The 21,988-nt window shown below is 42.9% G+C and overlaps 2 protein-coding genes across 4 annotated transcripts; both read left to right on the top strand.

The window, feature by feature from the left end:
- The first annotated feature begins 310 nt into the window (after window positions 1-310).
- LOC124000531 lies at window positions 311-4,407 on the top strand. The gene is made up of 2 exons (XM_046306949.1): window positions 311-768; window positions 1,985-4,407. Exon 2 carries the CDS (start codon window positions 2,080-2,082, stop codon window positions 3,244-3,246), a length of 1,167 nt encoding a protein of 388 aa, XP_046162905.1. The 5' UTR covers window positions 311-768; window positions 1,985-2,079; the 3' UTR covers window positions 3,247-4,407.
- Window positions 4,408-9,087: 4,680 nt separating this feature from the next.
- On the top strand, window positions 9,088-21,702 carry LOC124000041 (suppressor protein SRP40-like). 3 transcript variants are annotated; one of them, XM_046306130.1, is made up of 3 exons: window positions 9,088-9,365; window positions 17,330-19,480; window positions 19,544-21,702. In XM_046306130.1, exons 2-3 carry the CDS (start codon window positions 17,838-17,840, stop codon window positions 19,695-19,697), a joined length of 1,797 nt encoding a protein of 598 aa, XP_046162086.1. In that variant the 5' UTR covers window positions 9,088-9,365; window positions 17,330-17,837; the 3' UTR covers window positions 19,698-21,702. The 3 variants fall into 3 exon arrangements, with proteins under 3 accessions (XP_046162086.1, XP_046162083.1, XP_046162085.1); XM_046306127.1 differs by having other exon boundaries at window positions 9,090-9,365; window positions 17,330-21,702; XM_046306129.1 differs by lacking the exon at window positions 9,088-9,365 and adding an exon at window positions 10,022-10,083 and having other exon boundaries at window positions 17,330-21,702.
- The last annotated feature ends 286 nt before the right edge of the window (window positions 21,703-21,988 follow it).

Here is a 21,988-nt window from a genome sequence, read left to right as displayed (position 1 = left end):
TTCATAAGTAGCCATATGGAAAACAGAGAGTATTTCCCTGCACTATATCCCTCCAGACATCTACAGTTTTTTTTTTTTTTAGGAACGTCTCCTTTCTAATGAGAATGGATTCAGTGGAGATCACCATATTCTGAAAAACTGTGAAGTGCTTACATAATGACCGCTGCCATTTTCTTTCTCAATTCTATTCCAACAACTCTGATCTGTCACTCACTTTGACGTGATACCGAGCATGCCGTCCATAAAGCTGATGTTTGGTTGAAGAGCATAGGTCTATTGGAAATCTGCAGGGGGAGTGAGAGGGAGCCAGAGCTGGCAATATTACTTAATTGTTACGAAAGGATGGGCTAGCGAGTTCAGTTGATGATGCATGAGCAGGATAACGTTATGTGAGCTGTCCCTTGCGGGGTGGGTCTTGGCATGGAGAGAGGCGGTCTCAGTGAGCGCACCACACATACGCGGCCCATTGGTTCAAGTGAGGATAGGAAACGTCCTCGGCTGAACTTCACCGGGAAAGAAACAAATAGGAGCTGCAGCAATCCAAGTGAAGCAGAAACGCGAGACACAAGGTGTCAGAGAGACTTGTAGCCTAATATTGAGTAGGCTAACAGTAGCCTACACCGTGCAGGAAACAAAGTATTCTGTGTATTCGATGACCCAGTGCTGAATCGAAGCTGCTGAATTATTATGATCGCTCTGTTACATTGTGACATGTTTCTTTCATTGAAAGATCGGTGCTTTTCTGAGACAACGAGACTCCAACTCAAGGTAATTTCACAATTTTCACTCATGCGGTGTATTTCAACAGTGCCTCCATTATACTACAGAGAATAGGCAATCGCATAAGGAGTAGAAATGTGACAATGTTGGCTACAACAGAAGCCTATCAATTATGAAGGCTACGATGATTTGAGGTTAAATAATATAAAATATACCAAGTTAAGAAAACTATAGCCAACTTTCGAATCAGCTTTAGATAAAATAAATTTATATATATATATAATATATATGTATATATTTATCACACACAACTACTACACATATGTCATTATTAGGCTTCGCCAGTGATCTATTCAGTAGATCACTTTACAGTCACAGAATTATGAAGACTTAAGATGATCTGAATAGATTTAGTGGAACAGGTATGTAATTATGCTTAACAGGACCTTCATTGCAATAGTTTGTTGAAACTTTCATTGCTGTTTAAATACGTTATTTCGTTCCCTTTGTATATCTGACTGAAATGTAGAATGACATCCACTAAAATATTTAGAGAAGAAGCAGTTCAGCCTTCGTTTAGGGATGTACTGCAGCTAGGTTAATTAACAGTTCGATCTATACAGCGAACCAATTGTAAATGAACGGAGGGAATAGCAGTAGGGCGAGGACTATTAACTTGCAAACTAGGCTTGTGCTCTTATAAATGTCCTTGAGGCAATTCGATTCCTGAAAGATATAACGTCTGGTCGTTAACTGAAAATGTTAAGCCGTTTTGTTTTAGTCAAAACAAAAATAAACAAAGCAATCAATACAAGTCATTGCGGGGATTTTTCTAGATATTGATACGGTGTGTTATATAACACTATGTTAACCTACATGTAGGCTAATACTGATTTAGTCTGATGAAGCGACTCCAGTTCCAGTCATTGGGTCAGGACAGGGATAATTAATAAATATAAGGCTAAAATGTTATCGTTTTTATTTAAGAAATACGAATATAGATCTTACAATTAACCATTTAACCTTTAGACTGACTGGAGCCCACTTTGATTATTATATTGTAAACATTTTCAAAAGAGATCGACATGTCTGTCAAGCACTTAGTACATCATGGTTCTTATTCAAGAGTCATGTGGGGTTGTTGTGCAAGTAGCTCCAGTTTAACTGGAAAAATTTAATGGGGTTACATAACATTGTGTTGTAACTGGTCTTGCATAACAATTAAATCCTCCCCTCCATTTCGTCTTCCTCTTTTGAACGCTAGGTGGGGCTATTGAAACAATTTACCGCCATACCATTCCACGACACTGGATTTTGAGACACTATCTGAAGAACCGTAAATCTCAACACAGCAAAACCATGAGTGTGACCAGTGAGATGTTTGAAGAAGATTCTCAAGACATGAGGGAGCAGAGCAGTGGGGAGTCCAGTGCTACACCAGGTGGGACCCTGTCCTTCACAGATGAGGCCGTGTCCATCCTGACCTCCAGCAGCCTGCTGGCCCGCTCTCTGCTCGGACACACCTCTGCTCTGAAGCGCACCAATGACCCGCCCGCCTCTGGGAACCCCCTCAGACGGAAGCGTGAGTTCATACCCAGTGAGAAGAAGGATGACGGCTATTGGGACAAGCGCAAGAAGAACAACGAGGCGGCCAAGCGCTCCAGGGAGAAGCGTCGCGTCAACGACATGGTGGTGGAGAATCGCGTGCTGGCGCTGCTGGAGGAGAACGCACGTCTCAGGGCCGAGCTGCTGGCTCTCAAGTTCCGCTTCGGCCTGGTCAAAGATCCCTCCAACACACCCATCCTGCCCCTCCCTGCAGCCCCCTGTGCTCCACAGACCTTGGCTCCACACTACTATCTGAACAGTGGACCAGGGAGCCACCCTGTTGCCCCCGGGGGCCAGTTCAGCATGCAAGGCTCCAGGGACGCTGGCAGCATGTCAGAGGACTCTGGGTTCTCCACCCCTGGCAGCTCCAGTTTAGGGAGCCCCCTCTCCTTTGAGGACCGACTGAGTGATCATGGCAAACTGTCCCCACACAGAGCAGAGGAGCTGGGCTACGAGCTCCACCACTCCCCTGCAGAGGCGCAGGTGCACCACAGTGGACACTTCCCTGGAGAGCTCTCCAGGGTGATGATGGGAAAAGTGGAGTCTGGGGAGGGCATAAAGAACTTTCCTCACAAAATGCGCTTCAAGATCCTCAGCAGTGGAGAGGACAACAGGCACAGCCCCATACAGTCAATGGGAGCAAGAGACGGTCCCCGGGAGGCAGTCAACGGACACATCATGTTGGGTGGAGCTGAGGGGGCAGGAGTCTGGCCACATAAGCAGGAGGGAGAGGAGACCCGGAGGGGGCGACAACAGCAAGAGTCCACACAGTATGGACAACCTACACCCCTACAGGGCCAGACAGAGTCTCATTATTATACAGAGAACAATGTCCTCAAGTCCCACCTCAGCTCCCTCAGTGAAGAGGTGGCCCAGCTCAAGAAACTGTTCTCAGAGCAGCTGCTGGCTAAAGTGAACTGAGCCCAGGACTGGGTCAGTGGATGCTCGGTGAACTGTCCCATCCCAGAAGAGGAAGCTCAATCTGAGCTAGCATACTAACTTAACATAAGCACACACACATGGTGAAAATGAGAGGGAAACAGAGACTCTAAACACAACAGTACCTTGGCACACTGAGCTGCTACGGTGACAAACCAATGCCCTGGGCCAACTGGACTATGATCCACCCCATATCCTCAATTCAAACTGTATACCTTTATATTTATGAGTGTGTGTATTTTTACCCTCTAATTTAGAGTTGTCCTGATCTTCTACTCCTAAATCCTAAACTCCTAGACTCCTTATCTGCGCCTCAATTGAGAACAGTTTCTGTCACAAGTCCCATCATCACCTTATGAAAGCACAAATCTATATGTGTTGGTTAACTTGTGGCCCTCTGCCCCACACACTGTGAGACCCTCAAAAACACTCTGACACAAGAGGACACTGCCTCACCTCTCCAGAGGATACTGTATTATTGGCTGTCATCTCCACTCTGCACGTACAACAATGCTGCTTCTCAAGGCCACAGACAAAGCAATGTCAGTGATTGAGACATTGAGGTGAACTGGTGCTGAACTAATGTACACTGTAATTCAACTGGAGCTTCAACAAACTCATTATTAGTGCTGTGGCATTGGCACTAATTGGTTTTGAATATGCATGAGGAAAGAAAACCACATTCTTTTAAACTGTAAACACAACCATATAGAAAGGGCACTGAGGACAGATAACCTGAAAGGCGACAGTCTCCAGTCCCTGAATGGGGACTTTGAACTATTGTCATCTCTTTAATGTATTGCAACACAATAGACTTTGGATAATGACAATTGGAAATCAACTAATACTCTATCATTCCATTGCACAGTCAACAGCATAGCTGTGAGGACAGACACACACCATGTCAATCATTGAAATGTGATATGCTTCATGTAGGACAACACACTGTGTCTGATAACTAGTGAAAGTGTTTTCATGTCTCAGTTGAATACTGTTTGTTAGCCTTGTCCAAAGAATACATGGTCTGTGTAATTACTAGACATGCACTGGAAACTGTATCTAGGTGATGAAAATATTTGTTGTTATGTGAATATCTGTATGAAAATACATTTTTGTACTCGTGAATAAATCTTTGAAATTAAATATTTTTGTCTCGTTTTGATTATACACTTTCTAATCATCTAAAAGTCAAGCAGCCACTTGGTCAGGGATGGCAACATACAGTATCAGGGATGGACAACAGCCTGTGAGCCCATGTGTGCGACCCTCTGCTGAATTTTGAAATCCCAATGTGGCCCTCGAGCAAAAATTATTTCCCACCCCTGCACTTGATCCTCCCACTGTTAGGACACCATTATATCCACCAAAGCATGCATTATCATAGATTTCCTCCATGTATTAAGTCACTGAGAAAACCACATGTTGCAGTCTAAATGTCTCCACTTACACTGTGGAAATATGTATCCTGTTTAAAAAAAAAAGAATGTATCTTGCTTTGTCTCATATTATCTAACAGGTGGAGTAATTGTTCTACAATGACTCAAATATTTCTTCAGGGATTAAGTAGCAGCCTTTGAGAACATAGTTCATCAGTAAACACAAAAGTCAATCGTTTAGAATATTCAACCTTAATGAATATCCTCTGTCACATATTTCTCCTGTCTGAGACCTAATTTACACAGAGTTAAGTATGTAGGAAGAGCAGCAGAACCAGACAGATTGGACATGTGAGACTATAGAGCTTTGTCTATCCAGACAGGAGCAAACGAGTCCTGAGGGGTGGAGTCTGCATGCCAGTCATGAGCTAGTGTGTATTAGAGGCCACAGCTACAGAGAAACTGCAATTATAATCATTACAGGGGATTTCAAGGGATGTGGGTGGTATGAGCTAGACTGGGCCTGAAGACACATTCACATTAACACAAAATTAATTACACTCCCTGCACGGCACCCATAGGTTCACTCATCATGCAGATGCTTTACTAAGAGCTTTACCTACTTAGTCTAAGATGTGTCATACCAATGACCCTTTAAACCTATAATTTGTCTGAACAGTATTCATTTCTCATATGAAATCCCTTGACAAACCAAAGCAGATCAGAGCGCGGCAATAAATATAATAGCATAATAACTTTAGAAACCATTAGGTGGCAGCAAAGACTGCCATTTGTTGAGTAGGCTATCTGATGGTGCTATTGTTGTCATTCAGAGCACACAGATAGTGACACAGTAGCCTGTGTGTTTATTTCAGTGTGGCAGATTTTATTTGGTGCAGGTGTAGTGGCAAAATTACACCAAGGTTTAATTGCTATGTCACTCAATAACAACACTCAAACCATCAAGTAATTTAATTATCAAGTCATTTAATTATTATTTGCCCCTAGTAACCAAACCCTACATTGAATGAGATAGGCCTACCTAAACCAGCATGTGTGTCAATGTGAACAAGTCAAATCAATCAAGATGAAGGGAAAACAAGCCGACAGTAGAACTCTGTAGAGGCTCCATGTACTCCATGTATCCACCGGTGCAGAACATCTTCCATTCACTGAGCCCTGTGCTGTTCCAATCTCATTACAAAGGAGACCTGCAGCTGGCTTCACAGGTTCCTCAGTCAAATTGGGGATTCCTGTAGTGAGAGTGGAAGGAAGAGGGCGGGGGGGGTGGAGGAGAGGAGTGAGGCTAGTTAATGAAGCTACTACTGCATCAGCACACTACTACACAACCACCCCCAATAACACACCCCTTAAACCGCAACCCCCCTGTTACTCCCCTCTCCATTCTGTCCCCGCTGTGTTCAGCGGGAGACAATGCCGGTTGCTAGGCAGGAAGTGCGACAGTTGCCATGGGAACCTATGCATATGTAGCTAGGAGGGGGAGTGGTTGGGTGGGGTGGGTTACAGAGGGAGTGGGGGGGGGTGGGTGCGTCAAGTTCACGGCCAATGCTTCAGCTCTGAACAAAGAGGAATGGGAGAGAGAGGGGTATAATGGAAGCATGGTGGTGCTTGGTCCATGTTTGGGGTTCTCTCCAGATGATGAGATGGACATAGAGTAGGCAATGAGTGGCATCTTCAGGTAAACAGCAATTACTAGACATAGAAAAATGAGGACCAATCCTCTAAGCCTCCATATGACCCAAATTAATGAAACATCTATATGCATTTGCTCTCAAGGTTGTTTCTATCATTGACATGTATGAGGAAGGTATTGCTGCATGCTCGCTACCTCCATTCATTATTCACAATACAAAGAAACACAAAGAAAACCTTTCACGAATGGTGAGTCAACCTGCTCATCTGTGAAACAAATTAGGCATATGGAGGCGCACTTATGTCTGTGACGCTGTGTTCAATAGCACAATGATACACAATGAAATGCATGGCATTGCAGGTAGATCCACAAAGTGCATTTGAATGTTCAAGTGGGTCGGTTGAAGAAAGAGAGAAAGAGAGAGAGAGAAAGACAGAGACAGAGAGCATATGCTGAACAAAGACTGAGCCTGAAGTCAGACTTCAACCCTCCATTCCCTGCTGCTCTCTCCGGCCACATGAGAAGTAACCAGGACCTTGAAGATAATGAGAGAGCTCTATTAAAAGCATCTGCAATTGGAAACAGCCCTCTAGGCATCCAGCCAGTCCTTTTGTTCCAATCAAAACTGCCGTGGACACAACAAAATGCATTAAATAATACCGTTATCGCTCCAGTTGTTTCCATGGCTCTCTGTGATGCAAGACAGAACAGGCACAGGTTGCAAGGTCAGATAGTGGAGGGCAGATAGACTGGAGAGAGGAAGAGGATGTAATCATCAAAGCACAGCAGATCACAGTCTACCTCCTAACCATGAGCCTGTCCCACCAGGAATTCATTTACCAGAAAAAAAGAAGAATGAGAGTGAAAATGAGCAGTCAACCTTCCCCTTGCTGTAGCTACATGGCATCTTCATATCTAGCTAGGACATAGGCATAAGATATATTGCTCATTCCAAGTCAAGATATGTATTAAATGAACAAAAGGATATGGATATTTCAGACAAATAATTTTTGTCAAGGGTCACATTTCACCCTGTCATTACTGTACTGAGTAACGCATTACTGAACTGGAAATAACAGCAATATAAATACAATTGCAGTCCAATTTTAGTTCACTATTTGGGAAGTACCAAAAACACACAAATTCAACCAATGTGTTACAATTGTGTATTTAAAACTATGTAAATTGCTACCTTCTATATGGTGTAAGACGACAGGGGGCTTTAATGATCAACTAAGACTTTCTTTACTGAATGGTGTGCATTGTAAATTTAATGCAAAACATGACAAATCGTGTGTCATAAGAAGGAGGATGCCAATAAAGTAGCCTACGGTATAAAGAGGTTTCAATGTCTCTATCATATGAGAATGAGGTACTGAGCCCTTGAGGTTCAAGCGGTTATGCAAAAACTGTAACCAGATGCATCGAACCACAAGGCCACAGCTGCTGGAAATGAGAACCAATGTCACAACAAAATCAGACAACTTACTGCAATGTGTCTACAAATTACTAAAACTAATTTTCATCCTGTTCTTGTTTGGCATGAGTGATCAACCTGGTCTCAGACTAGACGTAAAATAGTAAACGGAAATCTGGAACATTCAAATTAGCATGACATGTTACGTTTGGATTGGTTGCATTTTATTTATTTTTTACATTTTAGTCATTTAGCTGATGCTCTTATCCAGAGCGACTTGAGTGCATACATTTTAATATTCTTCCTTTTTGTCGGGTGGATAGGTGGGCATGTAACGCATGTTCGAATCTCATCACAAACAACTTGAACATTTTAGCTAATTTGCAACTATTTAATACTTTTGAGCTACATCCTTCCACAAACCCTAACATTAACCCTTTAACCTAACTCCTAACCTTCACCTCACAGAAGGCTGCTGAGGGGAGAACAACTCATCACATGGAAACCATGTGTTTGATGAGTTCGATACCATTCAATTAATTCCATTCCAGATATTACTATCAGCCCGTCCTCCCCAATTAAGGTGCCACCAACCTCCTGTGCTTAACTCTAACCGTAACCCCTAAAATATCATATGAATTGTAAATGGTAACATATCATACGAAATGTAATTCATACGAAATGGATGGACATCCACAAATGAATACATACCATACCAAACATAACATAGCTCATTTGAGTGTCCTGGATTTTCATTTACTATATTATGTCCATCCCTGAATCCAGGTTGCAGCGAAGTGGATGTCACAATTGTAACAGACCATTGTAGCTCCTGATAAATGTGTCCGACTGGATTCAAACCCATGTCACCTGCTCCACGTTAAGCTAAAGCCTAGGCTATGCAGGCTATGCATTCAATCTTCTGAATATGAAGAAAGAACTACTCATGTGCTAATGAGGGACAATGTGAATAGATTTTGGTTTGCTCATTAGAATAAAGCTGAAAAAATAAAGCTATATTTAAAAGGGCGAAACTGAGCCGTCTGGAGTAATTAGGCCTATCCATTCAATAAAGGGGCACACATTTCTCCCTCAAACAACAGCTGTTGGATACAATTGTTTCTTTATATATCTTCTGCTGAAGGCTTGTTTCTAAAAATGTCTCCCCACCATTCCATTTGTCCAAGTCTCTCTCTCACTCTCTCTCCCTCTATTAACCTAATTAGGGGTATCTCACCCTACATCTCAGCAAGTCTGGTTTATTCCCTCCCCTCTCTCCTCTTCCCCATCTCTCCGCAACAGAATTTGAAGGAGAAGAAAGGGGAGGGGGCAGATACGGAGCGCGAGAGCGAGAAACAAAACGTGACTAGGCACCCAAAGACTTCTGTTATGCAACTGCTGACCTACTAACATACAATTGGAGACATTGAGAGAGCGAGGAGGAAATTGTAGCAAGTCCCTAACGTAATAAGATAACTTATTCAAAATAAGATACACAGAGTTCATGCTCACATACAGGCACTAATCACAGAGCTCGTACTTGAAGCACGATCGCACATTTGAATTCGATAGTAGTCGGAAATAGGAATTGTTGAACAGAAGCGTGGATGTTATATTAGACTTCGCACTGTGGGCTTTTATTTACACATACAAGGTAAGCATTTCTTTTTTATATGGATTGCCTTTAAATGTCCCGTCGATTCGTGTGTATAATGTGACTTATTATTATTGAAAATAATTCAATCAAATTGTTTAATAATACCAATTTCAGTGTTACTTAGTGGCACTTCGATTAAACTTTTCATCATTTTTGTTTTGCATAAATTTCAAATTCACTGATATATTGTTGCAAACATTTTGGCACAACGGGAAGTGTTTATAATGTTGGTGACGGACGTTGAACCATATGTATGTTCTGTCAAGGCGAGGCGTTTCCCCCCTATTTAGTGGCAGAATGTATAGGGGGATGATAAGGAGAAGGGGAGCATGGAATTCCTTCAGAACGAGGAACGCTGGGTGGCAGGGGCCACAGAAAACACACTTATTTGGAGTAGCTTCGTTTCCTCCCATCACAGTAGAGTTTTGAAAATATTGAAAGATACAATAACTTGAAATACGTAAAAAGTATTATTCTTTGGATAAATTCCTCTATTCTTTAGTAACAAAATTATGGACATTTATTTCAGCAACATAAATTAATTTACCAATTGTAAATTATATATATATAACATTGTAATTTAAATTCTTGTGAGTTCAAATGACACTGTTAAGACTTGGAACGGCAGGCAGGGTAAGGCTATGAGTCCATGGGAGGCAACTGGAAAAAATTCCCTGTCGGTCTACACCTGGACTCCGGGTCAGACGTAAAAATGGTAAACTAAATCCAGGACACTTCAATTAGTACGTTGTGTTTCGTATGGCATGTATTCATTTGTGTATCAATCTTCCATTTCGTATGATAAATTACGATTCCAAATCGTATGATAAATTACGATTCCAATATGTTACGAATTGCAGTTAGTTGTGGCTGTTAGCTAGGTGGCTAATGCTAACATTAGCTAGCTAGGGGTTATGGCTAAGGTTGGGGATAAGGTAAAATTTAGGTTAAAGGTTAGGGGAAGAGTTAGCTAATATACTAAGTAGTTGACAAGTATTAAAAGTAGTTGCTAAAATGTTAAAGTTGTCCATGATGAGATTCAAACACGCAACCTTTGGGTTGCTAGACGTTCGCGTTATACGCCCACCCATCCACACTACTTTTGTTTTTGTCATAAGTAACCATCTGTGTTTGTAACCATACCAAGCGTAACATGCATTTATTTGACTGTCCCGGATTTACGTTTACTATGTTACATCTAGTCTATCAGACCAGTCTGGTCTGAGGTCACACTTCTCTCGTCACATGTAGTAATTTGTGAAAGGTTAGCACAATATTGTGCTGTCCTACATCTCTGAAAACATTGTTTTGGATATGAATGAAAGTCTAAAGTATTGGCTGTTTTTGTAAGGTGAGCTGGATATACTGGGCATGTTTATTTCTGTCCTTATTTAGGCTCACATTTGACCCAGCAGCCTATCTCAGTCTTGACAAGTTGTTGGATTAGCCTATGGGTAGCGAATGCAACAGGGCAACAAGCTATGTGCAAGAAACTTGCTTTTGCCTTGAATGATTTCCCCAGGGATCTGTTATAATATGCAAAAGGTACATTTATCAGACACACCACAAAGAGTATGTTCAGAGACACCACAGAGAGTAATGGTATGTTCAGAGACACCACAGAGAGTAGTGGTATGTTCAGAGACACCACAGAGAGTAGTGGTATGTTCAGAGACACCACAGAGAGTAGTGGTATGTTCAGAGACACCACAGAGAGTAGTGGTATGTTCAGAGACACCACAGAGAGTAGTGGTATGTTCAGAGACACCACAGAGAGTAGTGGTATGTTCAGAGACACCACAGAGAGTAGTGGTATGTTCAGAGACACCACAGAGAGTAGTGGTATGTTCAGAGACACCACAGAGAGTAGTGGTATGTTCAGAGACACCACAGAGAGTAGTGGTATGTTCAGAGACACCACAGAGGGTAGTGGTATGTTCAGAGACACCACAGAGGGTAGTGGTATGTTCAGAGACACCACAAGAGTAGTGGTATGTTGAAGAGGGCTAAAAATCGTGTGATGTGATGTAGATATGTGCCTGCCGTGAAGGCTATTAGTTATATTGGGAAACAATTTTAGACAATGTAACGCTCTACAGCAACTATGTAACGTGCATTATAGTCTCCAATTCCGTATCAGCATCACTGTTGCGCACTGCTTGTCCATCTCAACGTTTAACCTATGCAGTTATTAGGCTACATGCATATAATAATTAATACTGCACACACACTTGTTGTAACTTGTCTTATAAAAGACTATCCTGCTCAGTCTGTATGATGAAAGTACCCCCACACTGCATGTGGGAATGATTGTGGAATGAGTGCCCCCGGTGCCCGCAGCTCATGCATTTGTTGTTTAGTGATGGCATGCGCACTTGTCTTGCCTACTTTTGGTGCCGCGGTAAGGGTGTAGGCTATTCACACTATTCATGTTTTCTTGAAAAGTCATACCGGAATTATATCTCATGAAAAGTTCATCAATACCATATAGTAGGGCCTCCCGGGTGGCGCAGTGGTTAAGGGCGCTGTACTGTAGCGCCAGCTGTGCCATCAGAGACTCTGGGTTCGCGCCCAGGGACTCTGGGTTCGCGCCCAGGCTCTGTCGTAACCGACCGGGAGGTCTGTGGGGCGACGCACAATTGGCCTAGCGTCGTCCGGGTTAGGGAGGGCTTGGTCAGCAGGGATATCCTTGTCTCATCGCGCACCAGCGACTCCTGTGGCGGGACGGGTGCAGTGTGCGCTAACCAATGTTGCCAGGTACACGTTGTTTCCTCCGGCACATTGGTGCGACTGGCTTCCGGGTTGGATGTGCGCTGTGTTAAGAAGCAGTGCGGCTGGTTGGGTTGTGTATCGGAGGACGCATGACTTTCAACCTTCGTCTCTCCCAAGCCCGTACTGGAGTTGTAGCGATGAGACTAGATAGTAGCTACTACAACAATTGGATACCATGAAATTGGGGAGAAAAAGGGGTAAAAAATGTTTTTAAAATACCATATAGTTTAGAATATAGCCTATGGTACAGGTGTGCTATGCACAATGGAAAATTACGCAAAGCATTTGGTTATGCGTTCAATTGTAACACTAAAGGCTGTAGTAATGGTGCGGGTTGCATAATAAATCATTTAAGTAATTACAACAGATACAGGTAGGGGAGATGACGCAATCAGCGGAACCCCTTAGCCTCTATTGTGCTTTGCTGAGGAGGGCTAATTGGTTGGCGCATAAGGTGGACCACTATGCCAACTCCAAATGTAGGTCACATTAGTCATAACGGGGAGGGGATGTGCTGCAGAGCCCCCTATAATACCAGAATAAAAACCTACCAAAATGAATCCTAGCTGGCTTAACAAAGACACCCAACCATTTCATGCAGAACAGAAACACTGATGGGCAGCAGATAAACGCGCCTAATAAACATTTAGGTTTCCTTCATATCGTAGTGATACACAATTAGAAACATACTCATTTAGCCTTTATACATTTGGGTTTCCTTCATATCGTAGTGATACACAATTAGAAACATACCCATTTAGCCTTTACACATTTGGGTTTCCTTCATATCGTAGTGATACACAATTAGAAACATATTCATTTAGCCTTTATACATTTGGGTTTCCTTCATATCGTAGTGATACACAATTAGAAACATTCATTTAGCCTTTATACATTTGGGTTTCCTTCATATCGTAGTGATACACAATTAGAAACATATTCATTTAGCCTTTATACATTTATGTCATTTATATTTAAGTCATTTAGCATTTTATACATTTTCTTCAATCCTCACCTTTCTGTGCTACACCCCTTTTCTGTAGGATTCATGAACCTTTCCATAACTTGCTTGTAATTGCAATACAATGATCAGCTACTATATTCCTTATTGTATTAGTAGGCTATTGCTAAAAACATGGTAATAACATGGCTAATTATCATGAGGATGAGATTACCTTTGTTTCACTAGAGCAGCGTGCACTATGTATGTCTTGTTTCACTCCTATTGTAGTTGATGGTAAACAATGTGGAGTGGGGTTTATCCTGACCCGCCTGACATTCTCAGGGTTTCCTGGAATGGGGTTTATCCTGACCCGCCTGACATTCTCAGGGTTTCCTGGAGTGGGGTTTATCCTGACCCGCCTGACATTCTCAGGGTTTCCTGGAGTGGGGTTTATCCTGACCCGCCTGACATTCTCAGGGTTTCCTGGAATGGGGTTTATCCTGACCCGCCAGACATTCTCAGGGTTTCCTGGCACAATGAAAGATAATGAAGGATAGAGTAGGTGCTTTATTGTGCTGCTGTGGTTGGGAGGGAGAGGCAGAGAAGTAGGCCAAGGGAGCACATGTGACTGGGAAACACATGGACTGTACTGGGTCACTCCTTTTCCCCCCTGTTTAACGGAGGCTGATATGGCTGTGTTTATGGAACAAGGAGTTGGCTTGGAACTCTGCCTGCATGTCCAAGAATGTGTACTTTTTCTTGGGAAGATAAACCCAGTCTTGGAATCAGGGTTGGACGATATTTGGGGAGACCCCTTCTACGATGTGCTACTCCGAATATTGCGATATCCGATATTATCGTTCTGCACCGTTAATGACTAAATCATTCTAGACTGTGCAATTTTTGTACTTATTTACAATGGTATAGTTGCCTTCTCATTAAATAATCTTAGTGTTGACTGGGAAAAAATAAGGCTTAGTTCATTCATTTAGACTTAATTTTCAACATATTGATACAGCACATCACAATATACTGTCAGTGTCAAATGTCCCTATTCTATTTACTCATATATCGGCCCAACCCTACTTGGAATTTTTGAAAAAGCCATCTCAGCGAAAATTGGCACCCCGGTCTGGGGGCCTCCTCCTTATTTTACACCTGCTCCCATTACTTTAAGAGCTCAACAAAAACAAGCTTTTGCACTCAAGCCCCACCAAATATAGCTTTGTGTGGTTGTTTGGACCCAATAATTGTAAATGGCATACATTTAGATTCTCTTTGATCACTTCACAAATGTAACCAAGCCCTTTCCTGTGGTAGAATGACTTTATATTTATTAAGTATTACAAGGATGTGTGCTAATGTTAAACAGATCTATCAGTAACAGATTCATACTCTGAGATGCAGCTTTTTGTTCACCTTTTATCATGAAATTGGACATGGAATTCATTATGGTCTACCACAAGCGTAGGAGTGTTCCATTGAAACACAGAGCCTCGTAAGCATATTAGATGGGTGAAAAGGGAAGCAGTAGAATTTCTTACTCTTTGACATTTGTTCTGGCAGGTCACACTACATTTGTCATAAAAACACATGAACCTTTCATTGGTAATCACTATCTCAGTACCCTGCGGTTAGTTATAAGATACACTATTGACGTGGGTAGGTTTGATGCTTAGATGTTCTGATTATCAGGTAAGGGTGGCACGCTGTGCTTCGGGTGGGATACACACTTATTATGATGCTCTATTCCTGTAGCAGTAGTGGGAGACTAAGGGCTTGTGATGCATTAATCAGCAAACACTCCAGCTCCATTCATGTCTCCAGCTAATTCCAGCCGCCCGCAGAGGAGATGAGCAGCTTAGTTTTTTTTAAAGTCAATCTGTTTGCGCAGTGTAAGTGTGTTGTTCGATCAGGAGGGATTGATGTTGACATGATTAGTTTCCCCCCCTTTTTGAATAAAAAAAACAACTTTTGTTGCCATGGGTGATATGTTGTTAATGCTGGTACAGTACCCCGTTTGTTTACATCCTGCGAGGTGCTATCATCTGAGCTCATTTTCCCCTTTCTTTTGTCTACCTTCTCGCAATCTCTTTGTCCCTCTCTCCATGCATCTTTCACCTCTATAAATAGAGTACTCTCTAATTCTCTGTTTCTCTCTCCCTGCCTCACCCGTGGTTCCACTGACCTATATTCCAGCTTGCCGTGTAGGCACTAGTCAGAGCCAGGGTTTACTGAGCAATTGGTGTTGAACCCACATCTGAAAAGTGTAGAGCAATTGGTATATACATAATTTTGCCCCAGACTCCAAAGAGAATATAACCCATGGAAAATACAGATTATGAGATTACAGAGGCAAAGAGAACCAGTGTGTCTCAACTCATGTTGTTCAGTAAGAAAATGAGAGTAAATGAGGCAGGGAGGCAGGGATGAAACAACTCCTGTTGGCCAGCAACTAATTTGATTTATGTCATTTGATTTATAGCATACAAAACCAGTTTAATGGAACCATGGAACAAGGGAACAGTCTGAATGAGTTCTCAAATGTTCCAGGAAGAATCCATCCTCGATGCCTGTTGAATTACTTTGCTTGTCTCAAGTCACCTGTATGGAATGTAATTGATATTGAACCAGTTAGTCAGCAACACAGATAAAATAACTGGCACACAACCAACAGAGACAAATTGGAAACATGAAAAGAGACATGGGAAAAGCCATTTGGCTTATTCATGAAAATCATACTTAAGAGGTTCGGCTAGTGGCACATCTATCTCTGTTTACCTCATTACCAGGAGAGTCCCTGTTGAGCAGGTTCCCAGACACTTCATAGTTATGAGGCTGACCACCCTTATGTCATAATTCAAGAGAGCTTGGTACATTCTCCACCCCCCTCCTTCCTGAGACTTGACCTATATTCATTAATTAACTCCCCATATCCTTATCCGCCCTTACCTTAAAATCCAGTGCCCTCTCGCCTCTTTTTCTTGGCGGGGAACCTTTGTCTTCATTCACCGCCAGGAACTTGTTGTCCAAATAGAATATGAATCTTTACGGTTATTACACTTCCAGTAAATTCTCCAATTCATGATCATTTATAGGTAAACATAGTGGGCTGTTTCTTAATATGGTTGTTTTGGAATCTTTGTTCCTGACCTAGAATTCTAAAATGGAATGAGGAGAACCCTACACCCACTGCACCTGGGGGATTCACTGTTCTGGCTCTTAAAATACATTTGCCTGAAAGACTATTTAAGAGCAGCCATGAAATAAGTAAAAAATTGCTGTTTTTTAAAGCTTACAAATTCAATTTCCAATCATTCCATGTGTTCGAATGATGTCATTTCTGGTAGTGTTACTGTTTCTGAGTTTACATGGTAATCATGTGCTCTCGACTTGGTTGCCAGACACACAGTTGCGATTACAAAGGTGGAGGAACAATGTCACAAATAGCAAATGTGTAATGTCTTACTCAGAAAAAGATAGTAACTCAAACTACTATATTTGCCTCATGTTTATTACACCATGCAAGTCAACGTCGACATGCAGGGCTAAACGCGTCCACATGCTTCCCAGCCAAAACAGTTCGGAAGAGTTTATGCATACATTGTGTAAGGGTACGGAATCGTTTTCATGCACATTTTCCCATTGAGAAATACTGCACCAAACACCTCAGTTATATGTAAAATTGTGCGACTAACATCTCCTCTGCAAAAAACGTAAAAATGAATGACAGATTTCTTGATTTAGTCATTCTGACTATTTTGAGGAAGTGTATACTGACTACGGCGCCTCAAAATGGACAAAGTACTATTTGTTGCTTTTTTTCTAGTTTTCCAAGCGAAGGTATTTTAAGTTAAGGAAGTATGCAAGTACACTCGCTCGGTTCGGCAAGGCGTGAGCCGAACTGAAGCATGCTGACACCTTAAGGGTCATGGACCATCGACAGAGAAGCTCAATAGAAGGGCCATGAGGTCAGACAGTGGTTACTAGGGTCTAGTGGTTGCCAGGTGTAACAATTCAGTCAAAGCCAGACATACAGAACATAGATGAAAGCAGAAGGATGTGAGAAGGAGCTTATTATTAATTATTCCTCAAAATTCTTTGATCACCAGTCATGCCAAAAACTAAAATGGATTTAATTAACAATGACATAAAGAAGATATTATTCCTTCAATCTGAATGCATAGTGGTCGACAGCAGTCCACGAGGATTAAGAGTTTTGCCTTTTCTTTCTTTGTCTCCTCAGCCTTTCATCTTGCAACCTACTGGAGAAGGAGAGAGGTAGCGCCCCTCCCAAGAGACTGACAAGCCGAGATCGACTGAGTGACCTACATCCTGCAACACGCCTGGAGCAGTAGAGCACTTCTCTGTCTGCTCAGCACAGCGGTCTCGCAAAAATATTGAAAAACAAAACAGAGAAAAGAAGGTTAGAGAATTGCTCACTGAAGCTTGTCACATTCTCCACTCTAGGAACTCTTTTTTTTTTTCTCTACAAGGCAGCTTTGACCCACTTTTCTGTGAGAAAGCTAAAGAGACTTGCCTAGAGAAAGGCTGAACATACATTGGATAAATGAGGGGAATTAACGCAGAGTTCCACCGCTTCTTGATCTTCTTGGCCAGTTTAGACACTTGAACTATAAGCTCATTCAATCAGTGAGATATAGCTGAATCCCACTGTTCCTTATCACCCCATTCCTTGAGTTTCCTTTCCAGTGGTTGTAGCAATATTCCAAACTGTCCTCCACTGAGCAACAATGGAATGCCTGAATTCACAACTCCAATCAGCAAGCTCAGAAAATAACCTGGACAACCTAGAGACATACTCTAACTATGAAGAGTCTCTCCCATCGCCTCAAGGAACCCCCTCTCGCCAGGGGCGTCTCGTCAAGCCCAGCATGAGTTGCAGACGCAAGCGTGAGTTCATCTCTGATGAAAAGAAGGATGCATCCTACTGGGAGAAGCGGCGTAAGAACAACGAGGCGGCCAAACGCTCCAGGGAGAAGCGACGACTGAACGACATGGTGTTGGAAAACCGCGTCATGGTGCTGAATGACGAGAACTGCCGCCTGAAGACAGAGCTGCTGCAGCTGAAGCTGCGCTTTGGCCTTATCAGCACTGCCTCCTACATGGAGAAGAGCCAGCAGCTCACTAGTGGAGGCAACAATGGAGGCAACGGAAGATCCTCCACATCCAATTACTACTCCAGCGGCTACTCCAGCAGCTCCCAGGTGATGATGAACTCTGACTCCTCGGAGACTGAGCAGTCAGGCAGCGGGGGGGGACATAGTCAACTGGTGACGTACTCCCCCCATGGGTCCCTTTCAGACATGTCAGACGGGTCTTCCCGGGACAGCCCAGAGCCTGCGGTCTACGGGATCAAGCAGGAGGAAAGCAGCCTGGATATGGACATTGAAAGCAGCATGTTGAAAGTCCACCATAGCCTGTCCTCCACACATCACCAGGAGGTGATGGAGTCGGTCTACCACAGCCAACAGCACCACTCCTACCACCACCAGGAGAGCATCACAAGCCAGACCAGTCAGGTCCCTCCACCCACCCAACAGAGGAGTGTCATCCTCTACCGCTCCAGTAGTGCCTCCTACCCTGGGGAGAGCCAAAGGCAGCAGGACATAGATCAACAGACAGCCCAACAGCAGAGTTCTCAGGCCAGCCATCTGGCCCAGGCTCGAGAGAGCCACACAGAAAGCTCAGAGAGACTGGCAGAGGTGACCAAGCAGATGGAGAGGAAGACACTAGACTCCCCTCCGTACCACTACTCAGACTGCCACAGCGAGGCAGGAGAGGGGCAGGTGTACAGAGCTCTGCAACAGGAGCAAAAGACCCAGACGGGCCTCACTCCAGACATCCTCCAAAAACAGGATGCCGTCACGTCCCACCTGTACCACAACCAGGCTAGTCACTGCTATCTTAGCACCCAGGACGAGGAGCCCCCCATACTCACCTATGAGGGCGGGGCCAGGAGTGAGGGGTACTACCAAGAACACTCAACCTCAGGCAAAGACACCTCCTCTAGTGACAATGACCCCCGCAGCTCTGACAAGGATGCCTCCACGGACGACGAGTCCCCGTCTTCTTCTTCCTCCTCTGACGCCAGGAGTTACCTCCAGCACCTGTCTGTCTCACACCAGCCAGGGTCCCCTCTGCCCTCCCCGCAGGGCTCCTCCCAATGCCAAAGCGGGGACACCCAGGCAGAGGTTAAGGGCACTGCCCTGCCTCACAAACTGCGTCTCAAACACAAAGCCATGAGCTCCCAGCAGGACTCTCCCACCACCCCTCCTCCTTCCTCTATCCTACCCCTGCCCCAGCACCCTTACCTGGCCCTCACGCAGCAGCAGATCGGCAAAGAGAGAGAGAGTGAGAGCCAGCCCCCCACAGGGTTCTATAAGCAGCCGTCCTCAGCTGAGTCAAGGAAGGAGAGTGAGAGCCAGCCCCCCACAGGGTTCTATAAGCAGCCGTCCTCAGCTGAGTCAAGGAAGGAGAGTGAGAGCCAGCCCCCCACAGGGTTCTATAAGCAGCCGTCCTCAGCTGAGTCAAGGAAGGAGAGTGAGGAAAAGGAGTCGTCTAGTGGACGCTATAACAACAGCCGAGACTAAGTGCCTATAGAAAACTTGAGGGCAACACAAATTTGTTGAGGTTCCTTACATTGTGAGGTGTCTCTGATGCTGCCTTAGATCAAAATACGCTCTTTCCCTTTTCCCTCCTCAATCTCAATCCACTATCGTTCCTTTACCCCCCATCTACACCTCCCTCACCTTCATGTCCTGGGACTAAAAAGCTGTACTGAAGCCCAAACAGGGCTGGACCTCTGGGGGAAAAGTATTCTATGTGTATATATTGTATATACACTTTTCAGTTCTTGCATCTTCTCCATAATTACAGAAGGACTTTTGTTTATAAATGAGAGGAGGGATGAAACTCTTTCATATCATTTTTCGTCAAACCACAATTGGTCATTTCAAATGAGAATATAAGTTGACCATTATTTGAACTATACTGTCAGCTTTCATAGCCCCTCTATGGTGCACATCTGGCTTTAGACAAACGTAGCAGCAACATTCTGGGAACATTCCCTTGACCAAAGATGCAACAAAATGAGAAATTCCATCCCTCTTCCCTAACCCTACCAATCCATATTTCCCTTCCCATCTCCATGATCTCACACAGCCCATCCATTATCTTTCTTGTTCAAGCACTCGGTTTGTATATTACTGTAAATATACCAATAATTTATAAATATATATTTTTGAAGAAAACAAACAAAAATGTCACAATGCGACACTGTTGAGGCAAGAAAGGACTTGGCCGTTATCATCCTGTTTTTGTCAGAATTACTGTACAGTCACATTGTGTCTACTGTTGCAAACTCCACTTAAGTTAAAACTCCTTTAATGTCATCACTTTAACTCTGTTTGCAGGAACATGGCTGATAGCTTTTGAAATGCAGCTTACCTCTTATTGCAGTAGATATTTAAGATCTTAGACAGCATTCAATCAAAGTCAATCTGAGACAGAACTAGGCTGCTGGCCTAAAGTTGAGCATCAACAGTCTAGACTTCCACTGTTCGTTCCCATCTCTTAGCCCAATGTATTTATTCCTATGCCCACATCTGCAGAAAAGCCAATAGAAACATAGACTAAAATATGAATGTGTATAAACCTTAAGGTATAAAAGCTCAAGTTAAAACCATAAAGTGGGGACATATAGGGGAGGGAGTTGTTTTAAATATAGTAATATAATCTAAATGATATCTGTATGATATTTGAACTCTGAGTGAGGCCACCTAGTCTCCTCTGCAAATCAACACAATGCACTGAGCTCAGAACCTCAGGCTTCTAACCTGATGTCGATCCATGTGCGCTAGACACACGGAGTTAAACCCAGAAACTAGGTAATTGGATCTCTGAAACAGAAGTTAATTTACTATATTACACAAATAGCCCATGACGTTATAAAAACCTGGTTTAGAATAAGAGCTATTGCAATTAAGTTTTGTAAAAACCAAGGACAATCACCTACTTTGTTAATAAAATAGGGATTTCCCCTTTTTCTAATGTGCCTCTGTAGTGTAATACATGGGGCATCCACCCCCGGCCTTTATTTTCCTCGTTTTGGGTGACAATGAGAAGCCTGCACTGTACCACACAGTTTATAAAGTATATGTACCATGTTTAGCTTTTTGACACTTGTGTATAAATGTAAAGCTTTCACTCTCTGACAACACTGTAATGTTAATGTCATTGTTTTATTTTCTGAAGTATTGTTCTGTTACTTTCTGAAGTCTTGTTCTGTTACTATCTTCGTGTGTCTCTCCTATTGACTGTGATGTATTTGCTCCATACCCCCATCCCCCCTTTTTTCAATGTGTTTCAAATCAGTGATGCTTGTGTTTTTGCTGATGGTTTTATGAAAAAGATTCTAAAAAGACAAAAGATGCAGACGAGACTAGTGTGGTGTTTAGCAGTAGGTGGTGTGTAGGTCGCCACCACCCCTTTTTGACATGGCTGTATATGTAAAGACACTAATTTTCATGATGGAAGATGGATGCATTTCAAGATTGAAAACAATAAAAAGGTTGTTGAATTTCTCAACATATCGTACAAATATTGTCAGATTTCTCCTTTCTTTACTTTTGTCTATGGGGGTTACACACAGTTCATGATGGGTCTGTTCGAAAATCAGCTGTGCAGATGCCAGACAGATAAAGACAAACCTCCCTGTCGTTATCACTTGATACTGAATACAAATTGGTTCATAGGTTAGTTATAACACTGCAAAGAATAATAATAACCATATGCTAGCTAGCGTAATAAACAAACTATAATTTATACCAGAGCAGCTGCTGACAAGCAACATTCTTCTATGGTCATTTAAATCACTGCCTAC

This window comes from Oncorhynchus gorbuscha, linkage group LG16 (assembly GCF_021184085.1).
Source record: "Oncorhynchus gorbuscha isolate QuinsamMale2020 ecotype Even-year linkage group LG16, OgorEven_v1.0, whole genome shotgun sequence".
NCBI classification, from domain to species: Eukaryota; Metazoa; Chordata; class Actinopteri; order Salmoniformes; family Salmonidae; genus Oncorhynchus; species Oncorhynchus gorbuscha.
The sequence above is the reverse complement of the archived record's forward strand: the minus strand, read 5'-3'. Positions and strand labels throughout refer to the sequence as shown.

Bases quoted from the DNA above. Each gene is read 5' to 3' on its own strand.
- LOC124000531 (XM_046306949.1), top strand. From the start codon at position 2,080: ATGAGTGTGACCAGTGAGATGTTTGAAGAAGATTCTCAAGACATGAGG.
- LOC124000041 (XM_046306127.1), top strand. From the start codon at position 17,838: ATGGAATGCCTGAATTCACAACTCCAATCAGCAAGCTCAGAAAATAAC.